The sequence below is a fragment of the Columba livia genome, chromosome 12 (assembly GCF_036013475.1).
Source record: "Columba livia isolate bColLiv1 breed racing homer chromosome 12, bColLiv1.pat.W.v2, whole genome shotgun sequence".
Lineage (NCBI taxonomy): Eukaryota > Metazoa > Chordata > Aves > Columbiformes > Columbidae > Columba > Columba livia.
Genome location: NC_088613.1, coordinates 14,565,588 through 14,587,561, shown reverse-complemented (window position 1 = coordinate 14,587,561; position 21,974 = coordinate 14,565,588). Strand labels below are relative to the sequence as shown.

The 21,974-nt window shown below is 36.0% G+C and overlaps 1 protein-coding gene across 2 annotated transcripts in view; it reads left to right on the top strand.

Moving 5' to 3' along the window:
* The window catches only part of LOC102090085 (connector enhancer of kinase suppressor of ras 2), a 172,778-nt gene that overhangs the window by 113,901 nt on the left and 36,903 nt on the right, over window positions 1-21,974 (top strand). For both annotated transcript variants that reach the window (XM_021282310.2, XM_065077873.1), the window contains exons 9-13: window positions 472-618; window positions 6,617-6,750; window positions 6,848-7,053; window positions 11,166-11,252; window positions 12,364-12,617. In XM_021282310.2, coding sequence (XP_021137985.2) covers window positions 472-618; window positions 6,617-6,750; window positions 6,848-7,053; window positions 11,166-11,252; window positions 12,364-12,617 — 828 coding nt within the window. The remainder of the gene's footprint in view (window positions 1-471; window positions 619-6,616; window positions 6,751-6,847; window positions 7,054-11,165; window positions 11,253-12,363; window positions 12,618-21,974) is intronic.

Sequence of the window (21,974 nt, the reverse complement as noted above, 5' to 3'; positions counted from 1 at the left end):
AACTTGGATTACTCAGCTCTGTCCTGGGGCTGTACGGATAAATCAAGTAAATTATCATTTGTCTTCCATTAGGTTCTTAAAGTTGTTACATATATGTTATGTATGTTGCCGTAGGATAGTCTGTCGTCCTCCTCAACAGTGAACACTTCAACTAAGGGTCCAGACTGAAATTATTTTATGACTCCTAGTCCTCATCATTTGATTTAAAATGTACAGTGATCTCACAAATTATTAAAAGGGAGAGACTGTTCACTTATGCCTTATTTTGTTGAGAAATGTAACTAAAAAAAAAAAATCCAGCTTCAGCAGCCTCATTTCAGTCCAACAGGAGCAATGTGACACAGTTTATAAAAACTGCTTGTATTTGCAAAGAGCAGGCTGTAACAGACCTATTCGGTTAATAGAAGATTTCCTTCACATTTAAAGTTAACTGGAAAGCTTTCGAAATTCAATTATGGAATTTTTCCTTAGGTTGGCTGGCAGTTAAAGAACCTAGTAAATGCCTTGCGAGAAGACCCAAACGGAGTGATTTTAACCTTGAAAAAACGGCCCCAGAATACCCTGGTTTCTGCTCCTGCCCTTCTGAAGAATGTGAGGTGGAAGCCTCTGGCGCTTCAGGTAAGAAGGCTCTTGCAACACTGCTGTCCTGGTGACCCCTTCATTCAAGGGAAAACACTGGCACTTTTCCTTCCAGTGAAAGGAACAAAGGCGTCTAAAAAGTCCCAAATTCCTTTGAAATAGTGTGCTAAGTTTTCTGGCAATACTAGATGTGTCACTAAGATGGTTTTCCTCCATTTTGTTGGTGAAGCTGGGAGCCAAAGGAATTTGCAGAGGGCAAGAACACTTACAGGTGCTGTTACTGAAGGGCAAGGTGGCCTCAGGTTCAGCCCTTCGCTTTGACCGGCAGAGACAACATTGTCTCCCTCTGCCCGTTATTTCACAGTCCGTCAAAACAATTTGTTTGTAATCAAGTGTGTCAGACCTTTTAAATTTTGGGAAAAGTCTGCTTCTGTTTCACATCTCTCATCAAGTTTGAGTTTTTGGTAGCAGCGCTAATAGAAGCTCTGGTATTTTCTGCATATTTGTTCCTTGAAAACCTGTTGATATAAAAAAATCAATTGTGAATGTCACAGCTGGTTCTTCCCACAACATCAACATTTGTAGTGGAAACTTAGTGACTGTAAAAAGGCTGAACTCTAAATGTCATTATTAAAGTTTTTTGAGCAAGTTAGTAACCATGCATGTTTAAATTTAATGCTATAGAACATTCTGTGATACGTTTATGCACTTTCATAGTGTGGAAGCTTCAGAGTTGTTTTGTTCGGATCACATGATACATGAACGTGTTGCTGAATAATTTTTAAATTAATGAAACAAAGCAAACCCTTCACACCTATCCAAGCAGATTTCCTCCCCGCAGGGCGCTGCTTGAATCTTTCATTCCTCAAATGCCCAACTCTTCCACAGCAGCTTCTCTTACAGGTTTGTGGGATCTCTGCAGCTCAGTTCTGACTCCCAGCTTTAGCGCCATCACTCCTTGCTCTCGCTCTGCTTCTTGGGGAGATGCAGAACTCTTCAGATTTCTCCCTCAGGGGTGTTCAGGAATAACATTCTTCTCTCTAGCAGATGATCGTGAACTTCATATGAAGCCTCCAGTGGCAGCAAAATGCATTTTCATTTGCAACAGGGCTTTCATAGAGATCCTCTCATTATATTAGTACATTAAAGAGTCATAATTCACAAGCAGCACTAGTTCTGGAAATTTTGTCAGTGTGAAAACCCTATGTACTGTATGGCACTTTGAACAAAATATGCCAGTCTTTGTCGTTGTAGATAAGTGAAAGTGCACTAAGCTATTTTTGTGGGATTATCAATAGTTTCTAATTTTGTGATGTGTCCTCTCCTGATGACCCAGCACATAAGAGCCTTTGATCATCAAAGGGTGCTGTTTCTTTCTCACTAGGGTGAGGAATCTACATAAAAATATAAATCACCTTGGAAAACAAACAAAAAAAAACCAAAACGTTGCCAGTGTTACTTCTTAACAGCAGATTTTGTAATAAGATGTTGAAAACCAACTTCAGGTCTTTTTTAGCATCTTTAGGTGGTCTTTAGTCTTCATGCGGAGGTACGCTTAAGTATTAGGACCTGGATATGTTTCAGGATGCAGTTTTTTGTTTTGCCTGTTTCCTGCAGTTCTCACCTGGACCTAGTATTATTTATTATTCTCATTAACGACTTGGAACTGGCATGATTAAATTTCAAGATGATACCAAAGCTTGTGTTTCCTGGACAGCTGACACAACAGCTTGGTGCTGCTCAAAGCAGTGATCTCACTTCCCTCTCCCCGCTCTTGGCTGTGGAATGTCCTCGCCTTTGACTTTGGCATTTTTTAGACTCTCTAGTTTAATTCACTGAATTGGTAGGAAGACTTCTGGTTTTATTTATTTTTGTTTGTTTGTTTTTCTGGAGTTTTCTACCGCTAAAGGATTCAATTGGCTCTCACGGAACAGAGGCCATCAGAGGCTATCGACAGATTATCAGAAATACACAGAATACAGTCAGAAGGTTTTGTAGTTAAGCAAAAGTAACCAGTTGTATGAATACAGGGTATAGAATGACCAGTTAAGCAACAACCTGTGGAAAAAATCTCAGTTAAAGAAGCTGAAAACTATTCAGCAAATGTCACAAAAAAAACGGAGAATGTATATAGATGTTACATTTCATGGTTTGTTACATATATGGATATGTATATATTGCTCCACGTGTTATTCCTCATGGTGCATATATATATATATATGGATATTTGTATGGATACATGTAACACATAATGAAAAATAACACATGCAGAGCAACTCTTCCATTCTGATTTAGTGTTGGTGAAAAAACACAACAAAAGCAGTACATAAACAGGGAAGGAACAAAGGAAGTAGGGCCTAAGAACTTGAAATTCAGAGGCCAGAAATATTATTTGTTAATTCAGGTTAGTGCACAGCAGGAACTTTTAAAATAAAGTTGTCATGTTTTCTATTCTTGCTTAAGACACTTATAGGTGTTATTAATATTTTCCCCACAATAATTATGTTTAAAATTATACCACATAGTTAATTTATGAATCATTAATTATATAGAATCTGTGAATCCTTATAAAATTTATTTTGTGGTCTTATTGTAGTATTCCTTTGCTGTAGTTTCCCTTGATGCTTAATTAACAACAGCAGAATGTTATTATAACATATGCCGAACATACAATTATCTTTCATTGAGGCATCACGTCAGTTGTACCATTTTCTCATTTTGTCTCTAGTTGGCATTATGTGATATTAGATGGTTATTTTCATTTTTAAACTCTATGATTATCTTCCCACTCAATATAAAATGGTTCTTTCATCTGCAATGGCAAATAGTGCTCTGTTTTTCATAAAAGTGAGCAGATCAGATAATTCATTCACACAAAATACAACATTTATTGTATTTTTTTTCTTTTTATTTGCAGAAATTTTCTAATCAAGATAATCCTTCCTGTTACAACTACTTGCTCCAGAACATTAAACTTTTTAAAATTCAGCTTGAGATATAGAATCTTTCAGGTGATATGACTAGTAAAGCTTATGTCAAGAGTGACAATTTTATAATAATTTTATGTAATAGAAAATACTTTTAAAGTTCTGCAAGTTTATAAGTATATTCAGAATAATTCTAGCTAAGTAGCTCATTTCAGATTTTGAAAACCATATGGATTTGGGGAGATGTTGCTTTGTACAGGAAGGAAATTCTGTAGCGTTATCAGAATGGATCCTTGTAGAGTGAAAAAAGGAAAATAACAAGTTGGCATATACCACTTCTCTTATGCCACTCAAGTTAGGTCATGGTTCATCGTTCAGGTACTGTACCCCCATAGAATTGCTCAGATGAACTCTGAAATTATGTGCTGCCGATTTACTTCACTATCTTGATGGAGAAAAATCTTGGGCAAGGAAAGACTTGTTACACCTCAGCCAAAGAAAATGCAGCAGTTGTGCGCTGTTCTCTGAAGTGTCTTGGAGGAGATGGTGAACAGTCCTTTCCTTTTTCTCTTCATGCCACTCATGCTTTCAGTGACTTCTGTCATATTCACACGTATTTCACTGTGTTCTCTTGTATTTACACATCAAAAAAGGTATAGGTGTCAAGTTTCCAAAAGCAAATGTACCTGCTGTTCCACAGCACAGCTATACCTATTTGTATTGTTGAACATTTAATTTTTCTGAACAGCTTGTCCAAGAAGCAATTAGTCAACTCTATCACCAGCATGAACGAAGCTATTCTGACAAAAAATACGCACTGTAGGAATTTATAGGGTGAAACGCAGTTACAAAGCCCTATTTTCCCTTACCGCAGGCAACCCATGTAGAAGAGTATCGCCTGTGTGTTTTCTGTGAATCCACCCATCAGGGGAATTCTGGAGGTTGAGTTTATTCCTTCAAGGGAGAAAGCAGAGACTCAGTTTCCCACCCTTAATCTTTATACCCTCCCCAAAGGTGAGGGATGTCCATGTTCAGGCTTCTCATTGCTGCACCATTGAGCTTCTCCAGCCTCCTGCACCCTGTCCTGCTGCTTTTTGTAGGATGCACGGCAGCCATATGTTTACAGTTTTGAGCAGCACTTTTAAAACAGATACAATATTTGATTATTCCGTATATTTGCCAAATGCACGCTCAGAATCGCAGCAATGTGTTTTGTTTCTGAAACAGTTTGAATGTTTATGTTTGGCAAACAACTGTTTCTGAGTGTTGAATGTTATCTCTCATTTTTATTCTGACATCTCAGCGTTGCTTAATCATTTTACTGATAATTAGGTATTCTCATTAAAAACTTTGGATAATGTATAGCAGGTGCCTGAAGTGTCACTTTTCAGAAGTCCTCTATCAACAAATGTGTTTTCCTTGAGATTTCTTTCAACTGTGCATGTATTTGCACAAACTTCAGCAAACATTTGTTTGTACACACACAAAGCATAATCAGTTTAAGTAATTTTAATGGATTTGAAATATACGATTTCCAGAACTGGCTACGGTTAATTGGTAGTCGTGGTTGGGATTATATTTACTGTTTATTAAAACTACATTTCTGGATTTTGTATGATATTTAAATAATGTTATTAAACTGATGTTTTAGTAATATGAAAAGACCCCTGTGCTATTTTGCAGATACCCAAACCCACTGAAATTCCATGTCTGATATCACAGACGTGTCTGGAGCTCAGAGTGAGGGAATACACCTGTGCTATATTCACTCTGAGCTCCAGAACATATAATTCCAGCAAATGTAACTCTTCTCTGCATGATGATTCGGATGGGGTGTGTCCATTGAGAAAGGGATAGAAACAGGTATTGTTCCAAAGACGTAATGGCCAGAAAATTCTCGGAAAGCACTGAAGATGGGTATTTTTCACAGAGAACGCAGAGAACATAAGTAAAGCTGAGAGGGAGAAGGCAGGAGATGGCTTATCCGAGAGCAGCCATGCAGTGCTATATTTTCTTAAAAGCTTGTAGCCCTTATACAGGGAAAGTGAACTTTGAGAGCACCCGTTTTGGTAAACTCAGCGGGTGAGCTCTCACAGTTGCCCTTTGAAAAGGTGAGAAGAAGAGCTGGTATTGCCTTGGGGAGGAAGGGAGGAGGAACTCTTGGGCCATTGCTTTTCAAATGTATTTATTGTGAAATAGTGGGAGATGGATGATACAGTAAGCTTAGAAAAACCCAAGTATAATGCTTGTCTTCAGAAAGCGGAAACGCAAGAGCCAGGGAATTACAAGTCAGTCACTTAGTATGCATAAACAGTTTGTGAGTACTTGGAAGATAAGAAGTGAGTGAAAACAACATGAATTTATTATGAGAAAATTATTAAACAGATTTAATGCTCTTATGTGAGCAGTTAAACTGTCCTGATAGATAGGAGAGAAGCTGTATATCTTACTCTGATATTAATACCTTTTCTCATGATGTTCTCAGAAATATGGCATAGAAAATTAAGGACATGGGGAAACTGAGATTGAACGGGTAGAGAATTACTGGATAATTTGCCTAACAAACAGCTCTTAATGATCCCCTATCAAATAAAGGATGTATTATTCAACAGATAGGTGATACATATGGTTTTGTTCCATGTTTTCCTGGCAACCTGAAGGATTTGCTTACTGAATTATAATAAATCTTCTACTGAAACCAACATTGTGGTCATGAGCACTTCGATTCAGTGCAAGTATTTCAGAGTTCTGTAATTAATTTTTGTATGAATGGTATTTAATAGTGGATGTCCTTTCTCCTTACACAAGTGATTTTCTGCATTGATTAAAAATCTTATTTTGATTCAGAGTCTCAGATCTTTCAATCAAATGGCTTTTAAATTAACTTCACTGCTGGTCTTTCATCAGTTCGTTTCATAGCTAGTTCTGAACTCTTTGGTAAAACAGAGTTTCAGTAGACATCTTTTTGGAAGGAACTTCAGTATTCTGAAAAAATGACTAATCCAAAAAAAAAAGGATCAAGATTCCCAAAACTATGGACATTAACTTTGTTGTTACTAGTAGCACAGAAAACGTTAGTTTATTCTTCATATGCCTTTTTTTTTCCCCAGCCTGTAATTCCAACCAGTCCAACAAGCAGTTCTACAACACCAACAAGCACGATGGGCATATCCTCAAAAATGGAGAACTCTGCGCTCCAGGATGTTTTCATTCTGTCTCCTATGTCAGGACTTTATGGCCCCAGGTATTTACATCCTAATGAACTTGAGGTTTTGAAAAACACTTTAGCTGGATCATAAAATGGTTCATTTCTCCATAATCTTCTGGCTCGCTGTTTTTAGGGATGAAATTGGAATAATGTCTTGTGATGACATCAGCAAATTTGGGAAGTCTGGAATGAAAGGCTCTGAGTCTCCAAGCTATTTTCTGGAGCATGAAAGTGGGAAATACTACACCTTAATTGAAGGTGAAGGCCACCCTGTGGGCTCTGAGTATGAGAGAAGCCGAGCTACAGGAGTGCGGAGAAGAGAAAAAACACCCACTCACGGTAGGCTTGCTTGTTTTAACATTTTTTAATTGATGGAATTTACAAATTGTGCTATCAATACTGCGAAATCCTCAAATATTCTTCATTTGACCATGGTCTGTTGGCTCTGAATACTAGATAAAATTTTTCTGTGAAGGAGTAATTAGTATAATAGCAAGCTAACGTTCAGGATCAGGAGTATGTAAGTTATTTATAGATTTATTCTGCAGTGCATACTTAAAATTTTGAATTATAATCAAGTTAATATTACTTGGATATCTAGCATCCTGATTTACTCAACTTCATTCACAAGCTCTTGGAAATTATCCTAGTTGCAATGATCTGGACTGTTAAACTTTAATGGGGGACCTGAAAAGACTTACAGGTGGTATGGAAGTACCTATAAAGATGTAAGACCCTCCAAAATTCAGTGCTGTACTAAACGGATATAACTACATGAGTAGTATCTTACTATGCATTTGTTAATACTAGAAATAAATTTCAAAATCTTAGAATGGGGGCTGCTGAAATATAAAAGATGCCATTAAAACAATAATAAACTCTTGTTTTATAGAGAAATTTCATGTGTATGTAAGTGTATATCAGTGTATAGATATACCAGCCTGTGTGCTTCCATATGAGTATATGTATCTAGAGTAAATTATGAAAGGTGTTACTGAAAATTATTTTTTTTTTCTTATGTGTTAAAACTGTTTTTTTGAATTTTAGAGGAATAGTACTGAAATACATCAGTGTATTCTCCATATATTTGTCATGGTCTTATTTTCAAAGTAGTAAGTTATTTTTTTTATAGTTTACAGGCTCAAGATCAAAAAATTATTTTTTAAAAAAAACAAAACAACAACTAATTATATCTGATTTTGAAAATGGCATTTTTCCTGAACCTCACAGAAATCAATGACTCTTCCTTCTGATCCCAACCTTTTGTATGTTTAGGCTTTATCTTTTGGGATGTATATGAATATGTGTGATGCCATCACTCAGTACGTCATTCACCTACTCTGAGACTAAGTGTGTTCTTTCCTTTCTCCCATTTTCATTAAAAAAATTCCTAAATTTTTTTGCCTTTTCTATCCAGGAAGGGGAAACCACAAGCTCAGAGCAGTAAAGAAAATTGTGCCTGTGAAGAGCACAGGTAATAAACACATGCTGCAGTTCGAAGGAGATAATAGCAAAGGCAGTTACAGTGGAAGATCCAATAACAGCTGAAATGGAACACGGCTGGGGAAAAAAAGATCTTTAAGCACTGCAGACACTGATTCTGTCTGTCTGCCAGGGAAGTCTCTGGTGCAGGATTTGATACCATGGATGTTATTAGATGTAGTTTCCCGTGACTCTTTCAGTCGTTAGTACTTCGAGCCGATGCGGCTTTCTCTTCTTTCTCTCAGACTGGGGAGTTCTCACCACCATAAATGTTAGGAGAGAGTAACCAATGGTCCCAGATAACAAAACAGCTTTTGACGATTAAGATATACAAGCATTTTCCTCTGTCAATAAACATTTGCTCAGGTTTTCTCATCATATGTGAGATATCTATGGTACAGTTCGCATAAGCTGCCTGAGTTAAGGTTTCGACTGAGATCAGCTGAGAAGTGGCAGTTCAGTGATTTCTTCTGCTGTTTCAAGCGCTGAGAGGGTAGAATTCAAGTCTGAAAACATGACGGCTGCAAGGGTATTTCAAATTATATTAAGCTGTAATGATAGAGAGTTATAACCTGTCCTAGCTGGGTTTTCCCAACAAAGGACATCCAACTCACCAAGGGTTGGTCTGGTGTTGTCCTCCTAGTAGTTTGAAAGAAATCTTTGCTTAAGTTCATCAAGTAAACACAACTTTTTTCCTGTCTTAGTATTTTGCTAACTACAGACGGATTTATGGTAAAAAAATGGCAAAACATCAATTGTAAGATGGGCAGGATCATTTAAATATAGACACTACCTTTTCAGAAGAGGGAAGTTTCAATAGAACTTTGTTATTTGTAGGATATTTTTAGTAGCTTGTACAGCCATATGCTTGAAAGACCTGTAACACTGGAGAGTAGGATTCCATCTTAAGACTAGTAATATTCAGTCTTTATCTCCCTGACATAATTTTATAATAAAATTAGAATGAAAGATAAATCTTAACTGTGATTAAAGTTTGAGCCAGATGGATGTATTTGGCTTGCTTTCATATATTTATGCTGCATGATGACTTAAAATGTTTGGCTCTGTGCCTGAGCCCAGTAATATGCAAGAGTTTCTCATGTTTGATAGACGGATCAGAATTTCTGTAACTGAAAATCTAGAAGGAATTAGATTTTAAAGTCTTGGGAAAATGCCTTTGTTTCAAAAACATTTGTTAAACTAGAATATTTTAAACTACAGAGTAAATTAATTTGTTCTAGAAAAATAAAATCTTCTGCACTTTTTGACTTAAAGACGTATATTCGAACCATCAAAGTGACAATATGTCTTTGGTGGAAACAGAGGATTTATGATCGATCCAATAAACTCGTATGTGATGCTGGAACCAGACAGCCAATGGCACAGTGAGGGAAAGAAAACTTTCGGAGTCTTTCATGACTGATCAGACGCTTTCATTATTGGTCGGACTCATGCAAACCACAGTTCAGAAATTCCTGCCATGGACTTACCAGAATTAAAGTGATTGTTAGAAACCAGATTCTGTTGCAGCTGGTAGGTAGATGGATACTCACGCAGATGAGACCCTCAGTATTAATAATATATGCAAAATGCAAAGAGGCAAATAAAAAGTCCATTTTTTCAAACCATTTGTCAAAATTAAGCTTGTATCATTGCTGCATTTCACCTCTTTGCAGAAATACTGCTAAGTTTTGTTGTTTATCTTCATCTCTTATGTGCATCCTTATTTTCATATTTTTCTGTTTTGTTTTTTTTTTTTTAATTTTTAATTTATAAACTTGTTTCTCATTCTTTTCCATATTACTGATTCTTCCTTTTGTTTGTTTTGTTGGGGTTTTTTTCTTAAGTAATATTGTGCTTCTAAGGCCAAATTTGAGATCAGGAGTTGAATAATACATTTATAGTACTTTCAGCTGTTAGGCAGAGTGGGAAACCTACAGATTTTTTCCAACCAATTAGTTATTCTTCCAGTTTTCAGAAAATCATGTTATCCAGAAGCACACTTGTCTTATATACCTGTTTGCTCTTAAATCTTCCTAACATTTTAGTAGCTAAAAAGCTTCTATTTTGGAAAAATGGTAATTTAAAAAACTATATTAGCATACAAATGATCCACAGATAATACTTTGTCACTCTAATCAACCTGGGGAAATGGATAATGAAAAAGAAACTCTTGTTCACATCTAAATTATATCATTATCCCAGAAATGGTATCGAACTACTTAAAAAAAAATGCTTGTATGCTGAAGAAATACACTAAATTTAGTCAGCTGGCACATGGAAAAAGGAATCTCTGGCTTTATGGGTCAGACAGAATTTAACCCACAATCCAGAGGGTGCGTTTCTGTGTTTTGTGACAATAATGCACGATGACAAGGCCAAAGTGCTGGTGCTTTGTAGTCATTTTTTTGTAGTATTTCTGATTTAATGGCCTACAACCATGTTCTCCTGACCCTGTAGTAGCAAATGAATACTGCACATTTGTATCTTGCAGCCAATAGTGCCATAAAATCATATTCATTAAAACTTTGGTGTCCGAATCTTCTTTTTGGTTGTTGTTACCAAACTACACTCCATGTTTTCTTTTTAAGGCATTTGAAATTAATGTTTCTTGAAACCATGAGATTCCCTCATTACTTTACCACATGATTTTCCAGGTCAGATAGGTCTTACTGTTTAACTGAGAGATATGTGATGTTTTATTTATATTAATAATATTTCTAGTTTTACTAAAGCATACTAGTCCATTTAAAAAGTGCATGTTAATCCCAAAACATGTGTTTAATGAGTGAGCAAGTTTTTACAGGACAGAGTTTAAAAATAAATCTATAATCTGCTATACAATAACAAGTAATTTCACCCAAGTCAGTGGTACTTTCCTTCAGATCGGTATAGTGAAGAGGAGAATCTGGCATACATGATGTTTAATTGATGCTGGATGATATTGTTTCATCTTGAATTGTTTCCAGGAGATTTAAGGCCTGTTTCTATGCCTACTGAGTACAGCTGGATAGGGGAGTCAAAGGAACAAAACATGTACAAGAGGGGAAGCAGAGGTGAGTATTTTTTTCTTCTCTGCTGTTCTCTAAGGTTTTTTTCATTTGTTACTTAAGCATGAAAAGATCATCACAGGAACCCAATCTATTTTTCTCGAGTGCCACGGAGAATATAAAAGAGCCCATTTACTTTCTGCTTTTTTGTGTTTCTATTTCTGAAAATTAAAAAGTTGATTATTATAAAGAAACATAAACTTCAAGGGAAGAGGGACTTAAAATGTTCAGAGATACCTTAATAGCAATCAGCTTTTAATCTTCACAGTTCTAGAAAACAATAAGTGATGTTGTAGATGTAAGATGATGTCGTTTGAGACACATTTTGATTGGTATGGATGAATATTTGAAGCCAGAGTCAGCAATTGTACTGTCACTGTTCAGACCAGCAGTCCTGATCATTTCTATTGATTCCAGTGGGAATTACGAACTTTGGAAGAAGCATGGTGATAGCAAAGTTCCTTCTCTCCTTTTTTCCCCTCTTCTAGAAAGTGATTATAAGAATATTCTTTGAATATGCAAATATGTTTATTATTATGCCAACTGTTAAAGATTCTTAAATACTATTTTTCAGAATCTTTCAGGCACATTGTAGGTAGCTGAGAGGAGTTCAACCTGACTTCTTATAATACAACAAAATTGAATGATACTCTTGAAAATTAATACAGGATTTTAAACTTTTTGAGTAATCTTCCCTTCCAAGAGAAAATTAATTTCATTTAAGGCACAAGTCTTTTCTGGTTTATTACAAATCTTTTGATTTTTCAGTGCAAGACCTCACAATTCACTTGACTATTTCCAGTTTAACTGTTCCAACTGATGATCTTTGACCTTTCACTTAAACTTTTGGCTGTGTTTCTATTTTCTTTGTTACATAAGCCATACAATGTGGACTAGTTTCACACTATCTGTCACACAAGGACCTGGGTATGCATCATTGTCTTTCCTGGGCCCTGGTTTTCTGCCGAATACTTGGTTTGTTCTTGTTTGTAGAGGAAAGAGCCTCAGATAAAGTGGGGAATGAACAAAACTGACAATAAAGATGTAGCCAAAATGGTTTTCTGTTTGTTTCCTTATACTAATATTTCTTTTTTCTTTCTTTTCCCTCCAACAACTGACTCTGAGAATTCACTCCTGCGGTATCTGAGTGATGACAAGATACTGGTTATCCAAGAAGAACCTTTGACACAAAAAGACAACAAAAGGGACACAGGTCGTAGGTCAAGAAAAAAGGGCAAAAACACAAGTAATCCAAACTACCCTATTAGTCCATCTGTGTTGACATCTACTATTAATGTTAGGCTTGAACCTGGACAGCAAGATGTCTTGAATTTCTCACTCGCAGAAAACAATACAGTTCCACTTTATCACGTAAGTACATAACAAAAAACCTTATCTATAAAGTACATGGGAAAACACTAAAGTGTTTTCCTTTTAGGATTGATACAAGTATAAAGGCACATTCTTGTACTTTGTGTTTTAATGTTCCATTTTATAGTCCAAGAAAGTTGCTTAATGTCAGTATCATGATTGGCTTTCACATAAAACCAGTCTAGACAGAACAGAAAAATGCAAACCAACCACCATTTGCTATGAGATGTTTTAAGCAAAATAGTGCTCTTAATTACTCATTCTCACTGAGTTTAGTTTAATTTTACCATTCTTCTTTCAAAGGTTCATAAGGATCTCATACTCATCCTTTGGTAATAATTAATTATAGATTAATTTATGTGCTTTAATATTTCCACTTCAATCACTATGTCTTATGAAAATAGACAAGCTTAATGGAGTTACTGTTTATTTCAATTGCAATACCAAGGCCACAAGCTAGTAATGTGAATTTGTTGATACATTTGGACTAATATTTTGGACTAATTTAACATCTGGAGTTCATTAAGAAATCACTGAATTGAATCAGATCTGCTGCCCTTCTAACCTACAATGACAAAAGTCATAACTTCAGAGGAAAGTATAAGGAGGCAGATGTTGGGTAACAATCTCATCAAAGAAGTCAGAAGTTGATAGTCCTGAAGTGGACATTCTTTCAAAAACAAAAAATGGCAGTTCTCTTGAAGATTATGCGCCACATTTTCACCATGATTGCAGAACTGAAGTTATATTACCTTGTATGATTTCCATTCTGTCACATGAGCTTTGTGTTCTGTATAGCAGTTTGCAAATCACTCTGTACAGAAAAACAAGTTGTTGCACATTGTAGAAATATTATTTGGTCTTAAAAGGCAATTTTAAGTTACTTTTGTCAACTGTTTTCTGATTGTAGGTTACAGTGACTAGGAGCAGTTCTTCATTCTGTGGCTTTCCTAGTATATTAAAAGAAATGCAACTATCTGAAACAGATATGATAAATATGAATTCTAATATGATATTGTATGATAATAAATATGAAAAAGAACCTAATGACATAATCTGCCAACTGTAAACAGCCTGAAGGAAATGCAGGAAACCCAAACAATGCGATATCATGGGAGGATGCTGCAACATGGGTAGACCAACATGCAGTGGTTGGTCAACCCCAAAAGTCAGTCCATTACCTGTTGCAGAAACTCTATTGTAATGTGCAGTAATTACAGAGGAGGACATGTGTAAAGTGATTATTCATGGACTGACAGAGTAGTATAAGTTCTTTATCACCACAAATTTTCTGAACAACATTAGAGACAGACCTTTGCCGTCCCTCAGGAGACAGTCATAGGAATCAGAATATCTCAGGCACTTAGTCAACTGCCTCTGAATATACAAGAGGAACTGAGTCGACAAATGTACAACAGTTGCTGACAGAGGTTTTGAGGGTTCTTGCCAGTACAGAATCATTCGTATTAACATCTTTCCACTTTGAATACTGAAAGAATTCTGTAAAGCAAAGCAAAAAATTGTTTGGCATATCTATCCTGAAAGATAGCTACTCAGAATGAAAATGTTAAATATCAAAGAATATTTAATGACACTTTGATATCCAAAAGGAAGAGCAAAATAACAGTTGTGTTCCTAGGTAGAAACTTAGGTTTTAAGTAGATAATTTCATTTCCCTAATACCTAAAGGCATTATCAGGACTTTCATGAGCATTCCAATACATTTAATTTGGATAATGTGATCTTATCCTATCAAGAATTCATTCTACAGCAAGACTAAGGTTAATCAAAAGAAGATCCTTCAAAACTTCACCTAGCCAAATTACCATAAACCAGCTTTTGCTACTTTTGTATTAAATATATATATATATATATATATTTGTCTGAGGGCAGCTAACCTTTCCTTGCTTTTCTAGCCTGTGTTTTGTTTTCTCAGCTGTCTGGAGGCAGTACTGTCAGATGATAAAACTGGGTTGGTTTTGTTGTTGTTTTCCATGGAAGACAAAACTGCAGAACTGTTATAATCAAATTTCCATTAATTCCTATATGCTTAACACATGCCCAGAACAACTTTTGGATATAGATCTAAATTTAAACCCAGGTAAATGCTTTAGAAAGTGGAGATCATGATGTTAAATTGCATCTTAATCAGCTTAACTAAAGGGAAAGCCATAGTGTCTTGTAAACACACAAGTACACACAAGTAGGGCATGATGGAAGGAGAAATTGAGAAACAGAGTGTCACTTAGCCATTGCTTTATTTTCTAAGTGTACTTACACAAATGCATACCAAAAAAAAGGTACTTACTTAACAGTAGTTTAAATTACCAGACACAGACATAAGAAGTTTTAGAAAATTGGTAATTGCATAGATTCACCACTAGATTAATGCTTTGGAAGGAATGTTAATTTGGAACCTAAAATTAAACCATTAGACTGATTTCATAAGTTGCTGTGAGGATGCAGATTTACTATATAAAATGGATATTGAGGTAATGCAATATTGGCAGCATGCCCAGGATATAAAATGATGCATCAAGCTATGTTGCAGTCAAGAAACACTGCCCCTTTTCAGGATATGTTTGTAACTCTAAGTTAATTGATATGCAGTTCTGTGATGTGTGTCCGAATCTGAGGAAGAATCAATTACAATTAACAAGGCTGTTACAATGAATTATTAATTAACAAAGTATTTCTTACAACATGACTTCCTATATTTAGCAATGCTTCACTTCTGAAGTGATATTGTTTACCAGATTAAGCCTAAAAATTGAGGTGTATGTAAATATCACAAAAGTTATATCCATTGTACATTGCTGAAATAGACTGTTGGAATAGGCTCTGGACTTACAGGAATGGAGTTAAAATCTGAATATGTTTTTATTTTGTATTACCAGAGCTCATTCTGAAAAAGTTAACTTGTCAAGTAGGACTCCTGCACAGTAGACCAGATTTACAGGAGGAATTTTTTATTCTGCATTTTTCCCTATAAAACAAAACACAAAATGCTTGAATACAAAACACTTTCCTTTAAACTGGTGCTCCAGATATTTAAAAACTCCAGCAAACTGTGTTTTCTGCTGCTCAGTTACAGTTTGTGCTATGGGAAGCAGCTTCTGTCTAAAAGAAATATTGGAGCTCTTATTCCAGACCCCGTCTGAAAATCCACAATGTTGAGCTTTGTGGTTTTACTGCCTCAGATTTGCATGAGTTTCTGAAGCTCTGAAATTTAATTTGCTGGCTACTACATTAAATTCTCAAATAAGATAATGATCTCTCATCTGGTTTTACTTGGCAATAAATGTTCTGGGCCTATTATCTATAAAGTAATTGGGTACCTTGTTTTGTAGTATCATATATTAAGAAATTGGATTATAAACTATTGAATCTTATTTTTTTTTGGTGTGAATTAGAATTCAGTGTGTAGAACAGACTTAATTTTTAATGAATTTTAAGATAGATTCACTTGGATAACTCCCTACATAGTAAAAAAGAAATAAATAATGGCTGCTTTAGGGTAGTCATAGAGAATGTTATGGCAGCAGTCACTTTATATTTTAAAGATTACTTGAAGCACTGTAGTAGTTTAGGTTTAGTCATCGCTTCACAACACTTGTTTAACTTGCTTTTTATTTTCTTCCTGCTGCTGCCAGGAAGTTGCTAATGGATGCCTTTTAGCCCAGAGTGATGGAAATGCTATTTAAATGTTCTTGGAGCTGCAGAAGGCAGCTTGATAAACGACATAAAGTTTAATGGTACATGCTGAGAACTAAAATGTGTGCAAAACCAATATAGGTCTGATTTTTCTGTAATACGTGCATGCTGGGATGTGCCAGATGTTCCAGACACTTTTTTGTGATGATAAGCAATCTGAGGACTACTGTGATAAGTAAAATAATTAAGATAGTCTGGGGCAATCATATGTATTCAGTTCCATAGAACTGAAGGAGTTGTCTTATTGCCAATTTTGTAGGAAAAGTGTTCGTATTTTATTTTCCTTCCTGGTTTTGCAGGAAGAAACAAAACTGTGCTGTCAAGGATGAGAATTACTTTCTTGAGAGTTTTATTTCCTTTCTCAGTTGCTGCATAAATTATATCTTTGCTTTTTATTTATGTACCTGTAATACAGCAAAGCTTCTTTCCCAACCTTGCAGGTATGTTGAAAAATCGCTCTGAGGATGATTATGTGGAATCTAGCTGCTCAGAAGAGCTAATAGAATCTTTCTAGCTTCTGTAGCTTCAAACTGATTCTGTTTGATTATATTGATTATAAGTTTATTTTGCATTTCTACTGTGCCATAAGTGTCTACATGTATCTAGCTAGGACTGTAAGACAGAATCCTCCGTAGCAATGTCCAGTAATATATTTCTTTACAGTTCTGTTCAGACATGATTCACAAAACTAAACTATTCATTAATCTCTAAATAATTCAACAGGGAAATGGCATTTTACAGTACAAGTGAAAATAAAGGGAAATAAACTATGGCTGTCATTGGTTTCTATGGATGACGCTTATTTGCAGTAAGGAGAAGCAAGAAGGCAATTGGATTTGTGTTGGGTTTTAGTCCTGAGCAATTCATTCCATAAAGTTCTGTCATATACTGAAAAGTTTTGCCTGTGAGTTCCACTGCACTAAGGAAGTGAAATTGCCATCAAATCTGAACTTTTGGTATCCTTTCTACTCAGCCTATTATGCAAAATGAAAACCGCATATAGGCTCTCTAAGTTAGACTCAGTTTAGCTCAAGTGTCTGCACAGCACAAACCAACGCTGGTTTCAGATGTACCTTTTCAGATCCAGAAGCACCCTAGAAATCAGTTGAGCTTAGTTCTGATATATTATAATACCATATTAATATACTATATATGTATTTAATACTGTGCTGCACCTGGATGCGGGTGCGGTGGATCCATCCGTCCCTGCAGAGCACTGTGCAGCTCAGCCCAGGTGCAGCATCTCCGTTACTTGTTGTGGACCTGTTTGGGCTGCAGTTGCACAGGATTTTGGGAGAGATCCTGGAATTTAGTGTTGAACAGCCTGCAGTGGTCAGGGCTGAGGTATTTGTACTGCCCTGTGACACCCGCTTCAGCAATTCAACCCTGACACAAGCTGCTTATTTCCAAAGGGTTGGGCTACCTTGTTTGTTTTGAATTCTTTAAACTAATAGTTATATTAGGATGCTTTACAGCAAAGCAAATAGGAGGCTTTTGGATGTAACATTTCTCCAAAAATGGAACTTCCATTTTTAAAAAATGTTGCTGCTTTCTCTGTCACCTGCTGTGTGCTGACATAATGTTCATAATGTACCACACAATTAAAAATTCTGCTTGGAGATTTTCCTTCTGTCATTAGCTAATTTTCTCACTTGTCATCTTGTTTTTTCAGCACAAAAACTGAGTACCTCTGAACTATACGTGGATGCAGCTTGCATGAGATTATTTCCTGTCTCTATTATCTCTCCCTTCAACGAGAGTGGAAGAAAAACCTCAAAGGCTGCTTTCGTTTTTAGCTGAGCACAATAATTTTGCAAGTGCACTTGATGGGTTAAACTTCAGCTCACTGAGCTAGGGAGAAAAGTAAAGCCCCTGGCAGCAAGGCGCCTGTTTCACTTTTGAACACACATAATGTAAGGAAATGCTCAGGATAATGAATATGTGAGTTAAGGAAGTAGGAGAAAAAATCACTTTTGTAGGGAATTCAACATCTGAGTATAAAAGAAGACAGTATTTTGTAACAAAGGTAAAAAAATCTTTGCATCTGAATTAAAGACATATCTCAATGAAATTAATAGATTGCATTTGACCATTGAGATTACAAAGTCTCAAAATCAAACTATTCTAGTCTCATTACCAACTATTTTAGTCTTTTCCACCAGTAAGCAACAAATCAACAATGAGTTTTGAATGTTTTCACACTATTTCTGCAGTTCAGCCTTCTTTTGTTTTCTGTGACTTATGTGCTTTCTCTACTCCTTTGGAGAAAATACTTCTTTTTATTAGGAAATCCTGACTCAAGGAAACAATATTTTGTTGTTAGAAATTTCAGTTAAATAGCAGTTTCTGCAGAATTTGCTTTGGGATGAGATCATCAGATCCGCTTGTTAGACCGCATAGGCCTTATTGTCCTTTCGTTTCTACTTGTGTAAGTCAGAAGTAGATCCACTAAAATCCCTAGAGCTACACAAATGTGAGGCTGACTCTAAAGAAGGCTGATAGGTGCCAGTGACCTGAATTTCACAGAATTTGTGCTTTATAGACTGTGACAGCATGACAAGACTTGTGCCTCCTGAGCCTCCCACATGTCTACTAGTCATGAAAGTGGCCTTTTAGTAAGATGAAGTAAAGTTTTATTCTGGGATCAAGGATACAGCGATTTCCCTTAATGGGAACATAACACTGTTGAGAAGCACCTGCTCAAATAAAACATTTATATGGTTGCTGAAATTGCAGATAATCTACTTCATATAAGTCATTGTCGGTGTTGTATCTGTGCATATAATTACAATTGCACAAGGGAATTAATTAGAGCTATATTGACACATGTATAGAAATGTCAGTGTTTGGGTTTTTTCCATATACACTATTACAAATCCTATCATAAGGTTGGTTTTTCAAGCCGGGAACTAGATTGTACTTCAATGATAGCTTCTTTGGGGATAAAAATTCAGTCAAGTATAAAGTCATACATATGTATGTGTACGTAAATCTGTAGTAATCCCTAGTGTCCATACTGGTAATAATATGTAAGTCGCTAATGAGTTGGTCAGGAGCAGAGATTCTGTCTTAATAAATTACATGTTGATAAAAAAAGATCATAAATATGTTTGGTTGCTAGCATTGTAATTATATTTAAAATCTTTCAAGTACTTATATCAGCTGTTTTCTCCATCTCTGTATTCATACAGGTATTCTTCTTTGCTCTCTTCTAAATGCAGTGAACTAATAATCAGTTACAATTTGCATAATTTATGACTAGGTAAAAACTCATACTTTTCCCCAGTATTGTAGAACCATTGTGAAATTTCCCTAGTACAGACTACTCTAGATTTGATTTTTCAATATCTTTGAAAACTAGTGCCCATCAATGCAAAAAAATTAGTGGTGTTGAAAGAAAGACCTCTAAAACAACCCCATATTTTGTGAACAGAAGCACATTTCACTCTGGTATGTCTTTTTCAGTCTAATATATGCGAGTTCACAATATCCAAACAGTTGTTTATAGTTGTACTAATGGAATATATCTGATCAAAAGGAATCTCAGAATCATGATCCAAGGTGACTGGCCCTGATATAGGGCTAGTTATGTAGTGGTATCAAAAATGTGCTACAGGTGATGAAAAGATGATGGCCAGCCCAGTGTGAGCAGCTTTGTCCCATTTTGGAGAGACAGTGAATAAATCCTGATGTGGAAAACACTTTGCTTTTACTTCAGGAGCAGAAAAGAAAGGCTTCTCCTAATTAAGAAATAGAATAGGAAACACTTGAACTGACTAAATTATTTTTTCCCACTTTTAGTTGCTAAAATTAGAAACACTAGAAGGCAGAGGGATAGGAACCGAAAACCTTTGAGCCCTCTAGTATGAATAAATGTTATTTTTATGACAGTGTCATGGGTAGTGCTGCTGTCAAAGTTCTTTTACTTGGTTGGCCACACAATATTTTCTAGGCTGTCCACAGAATTTTCAGGGATGATCAGATTGGTTCATTCATATCTCATAGTGCATTGACAGCAGCAGAAATTTGACATTTATGCAGCATTTTACTGAAGCTCTTCAAACGGATATTTTGCTGTAGGTGTATGCTGTTATCTCCTACAGTCTGCTTCAAGAAAACATGAATATTTCTACACGGTATATTTTCATTTTTGTAGGTTCTTTAGACTAGATTTCAGTGTATTCTAAGGTGGATTAAGTTGTTTATAGCTCTCAGGAAAGCCTGTTATAGTTTTGTGTACTCAAGTTACTCAAAGGGGAGCTCCTACCTTTGCCTGGTTTCATCAAAGTATGTAGGAGAACTCCCTGCTTTCATGTGTGGGGACAAAATTTCATTACTTTTCACCAGCTAAATTCTCTTATTTGAGCGGTGACAACCTTTGATACTCCTATTTGCTAGGATATTTTAGCTGAATTAATTCCCAGAACAAGTAAAAGTCTGTTTGTTTTTTTGTTTTAGTAGTAAATAGTATTTAATGCAGCAACAAGAGTTACTTGTAAAATATGTAGCACCCTAATTCTTATGGCAGGTAAGAGACAGGAAAGCCTATCAAAGTGAAAACTTTTAAGTGTGCTCCATTTATGTGGTGTTGTAGATGGTTTTGCCATGACGTGTTTTCTGCCCTGTGTGTGTCTGGCAACGTTTTATTCAGAACACAAGCATGTCACAGAATGTACCAGCTGCAAAATCAGGCAGAGCGCTCACTATTCTTCATTTGCAGCCCTAGGATCATTACAATAATCATTATGAAACCTCATGTACTGATTTTAGTGATCCACTTTTGACTAGGTGTAGACTGTCAGGACCTCCATGTGCTTGATGGTTTGGAAAGAAATCTTTGCCCTTAATAATCCTAGTGTGTGTTCAACATGTTCCAGTGGCAGGCTGATTCTTCTTTGGATATAAGGAACATTTTTGATAATGGGAAGGCTTAAGAGAAAAGAAGAAGAACAAGTAGTTGTGTAGAGCAACGTAGTCCTGCTCTGGGGGCAATATCTTTCTGATCTTAGGTTAGATAATTAGTCTAATCTTATTAGATGCAAGCAGGTAACAAACAAGGCTCCTCAGATGTTTTAATATTACTGTAGTATCATCAATCTCTTCCAAAGTTATTAGTTTTTACGAGGGTAACTTGATCATTAAGGGCTTGGGGTTTTTTGCCTGCTTCAAGTGGCAAATCATCTGCTATCTATAGTAGAAAGGGTATGGTAAAAGACGCTAAATGATTCTGTGTGCAGACACAACAGGGGATATGTGAAGGAAGGAGGTGGCAAATGGTGTATTTGTCCCCTGAATGTTTTACAGCTTTCTGAGAAACGCGTGGTGTTAGAACATCCCCGCGCTGCAGCCGTGTGGTTGTGCGGATCCAGCAGACTTCCTGCCTGCTACGCCTGCAACACGCAGTTTGTGCCCCGAGTCATGTGTGATTAGACATCCCACAGGACGGCTAAAGTTGTGAGATTAAAATACACACATTATGCTTCCAAAAAACAATTTGTCTCCTATCTGATTATTCAGAAAGCATGTAGTCAAAGACTTTTCAAGTGCAGGTTTCTGTGTTTATAAACAAATACACATGAAACCTCAGAAGAATAACCAGTGTAGCATCTCAAGTTAGGTAACGTTATTTAAGTATGGTATTAA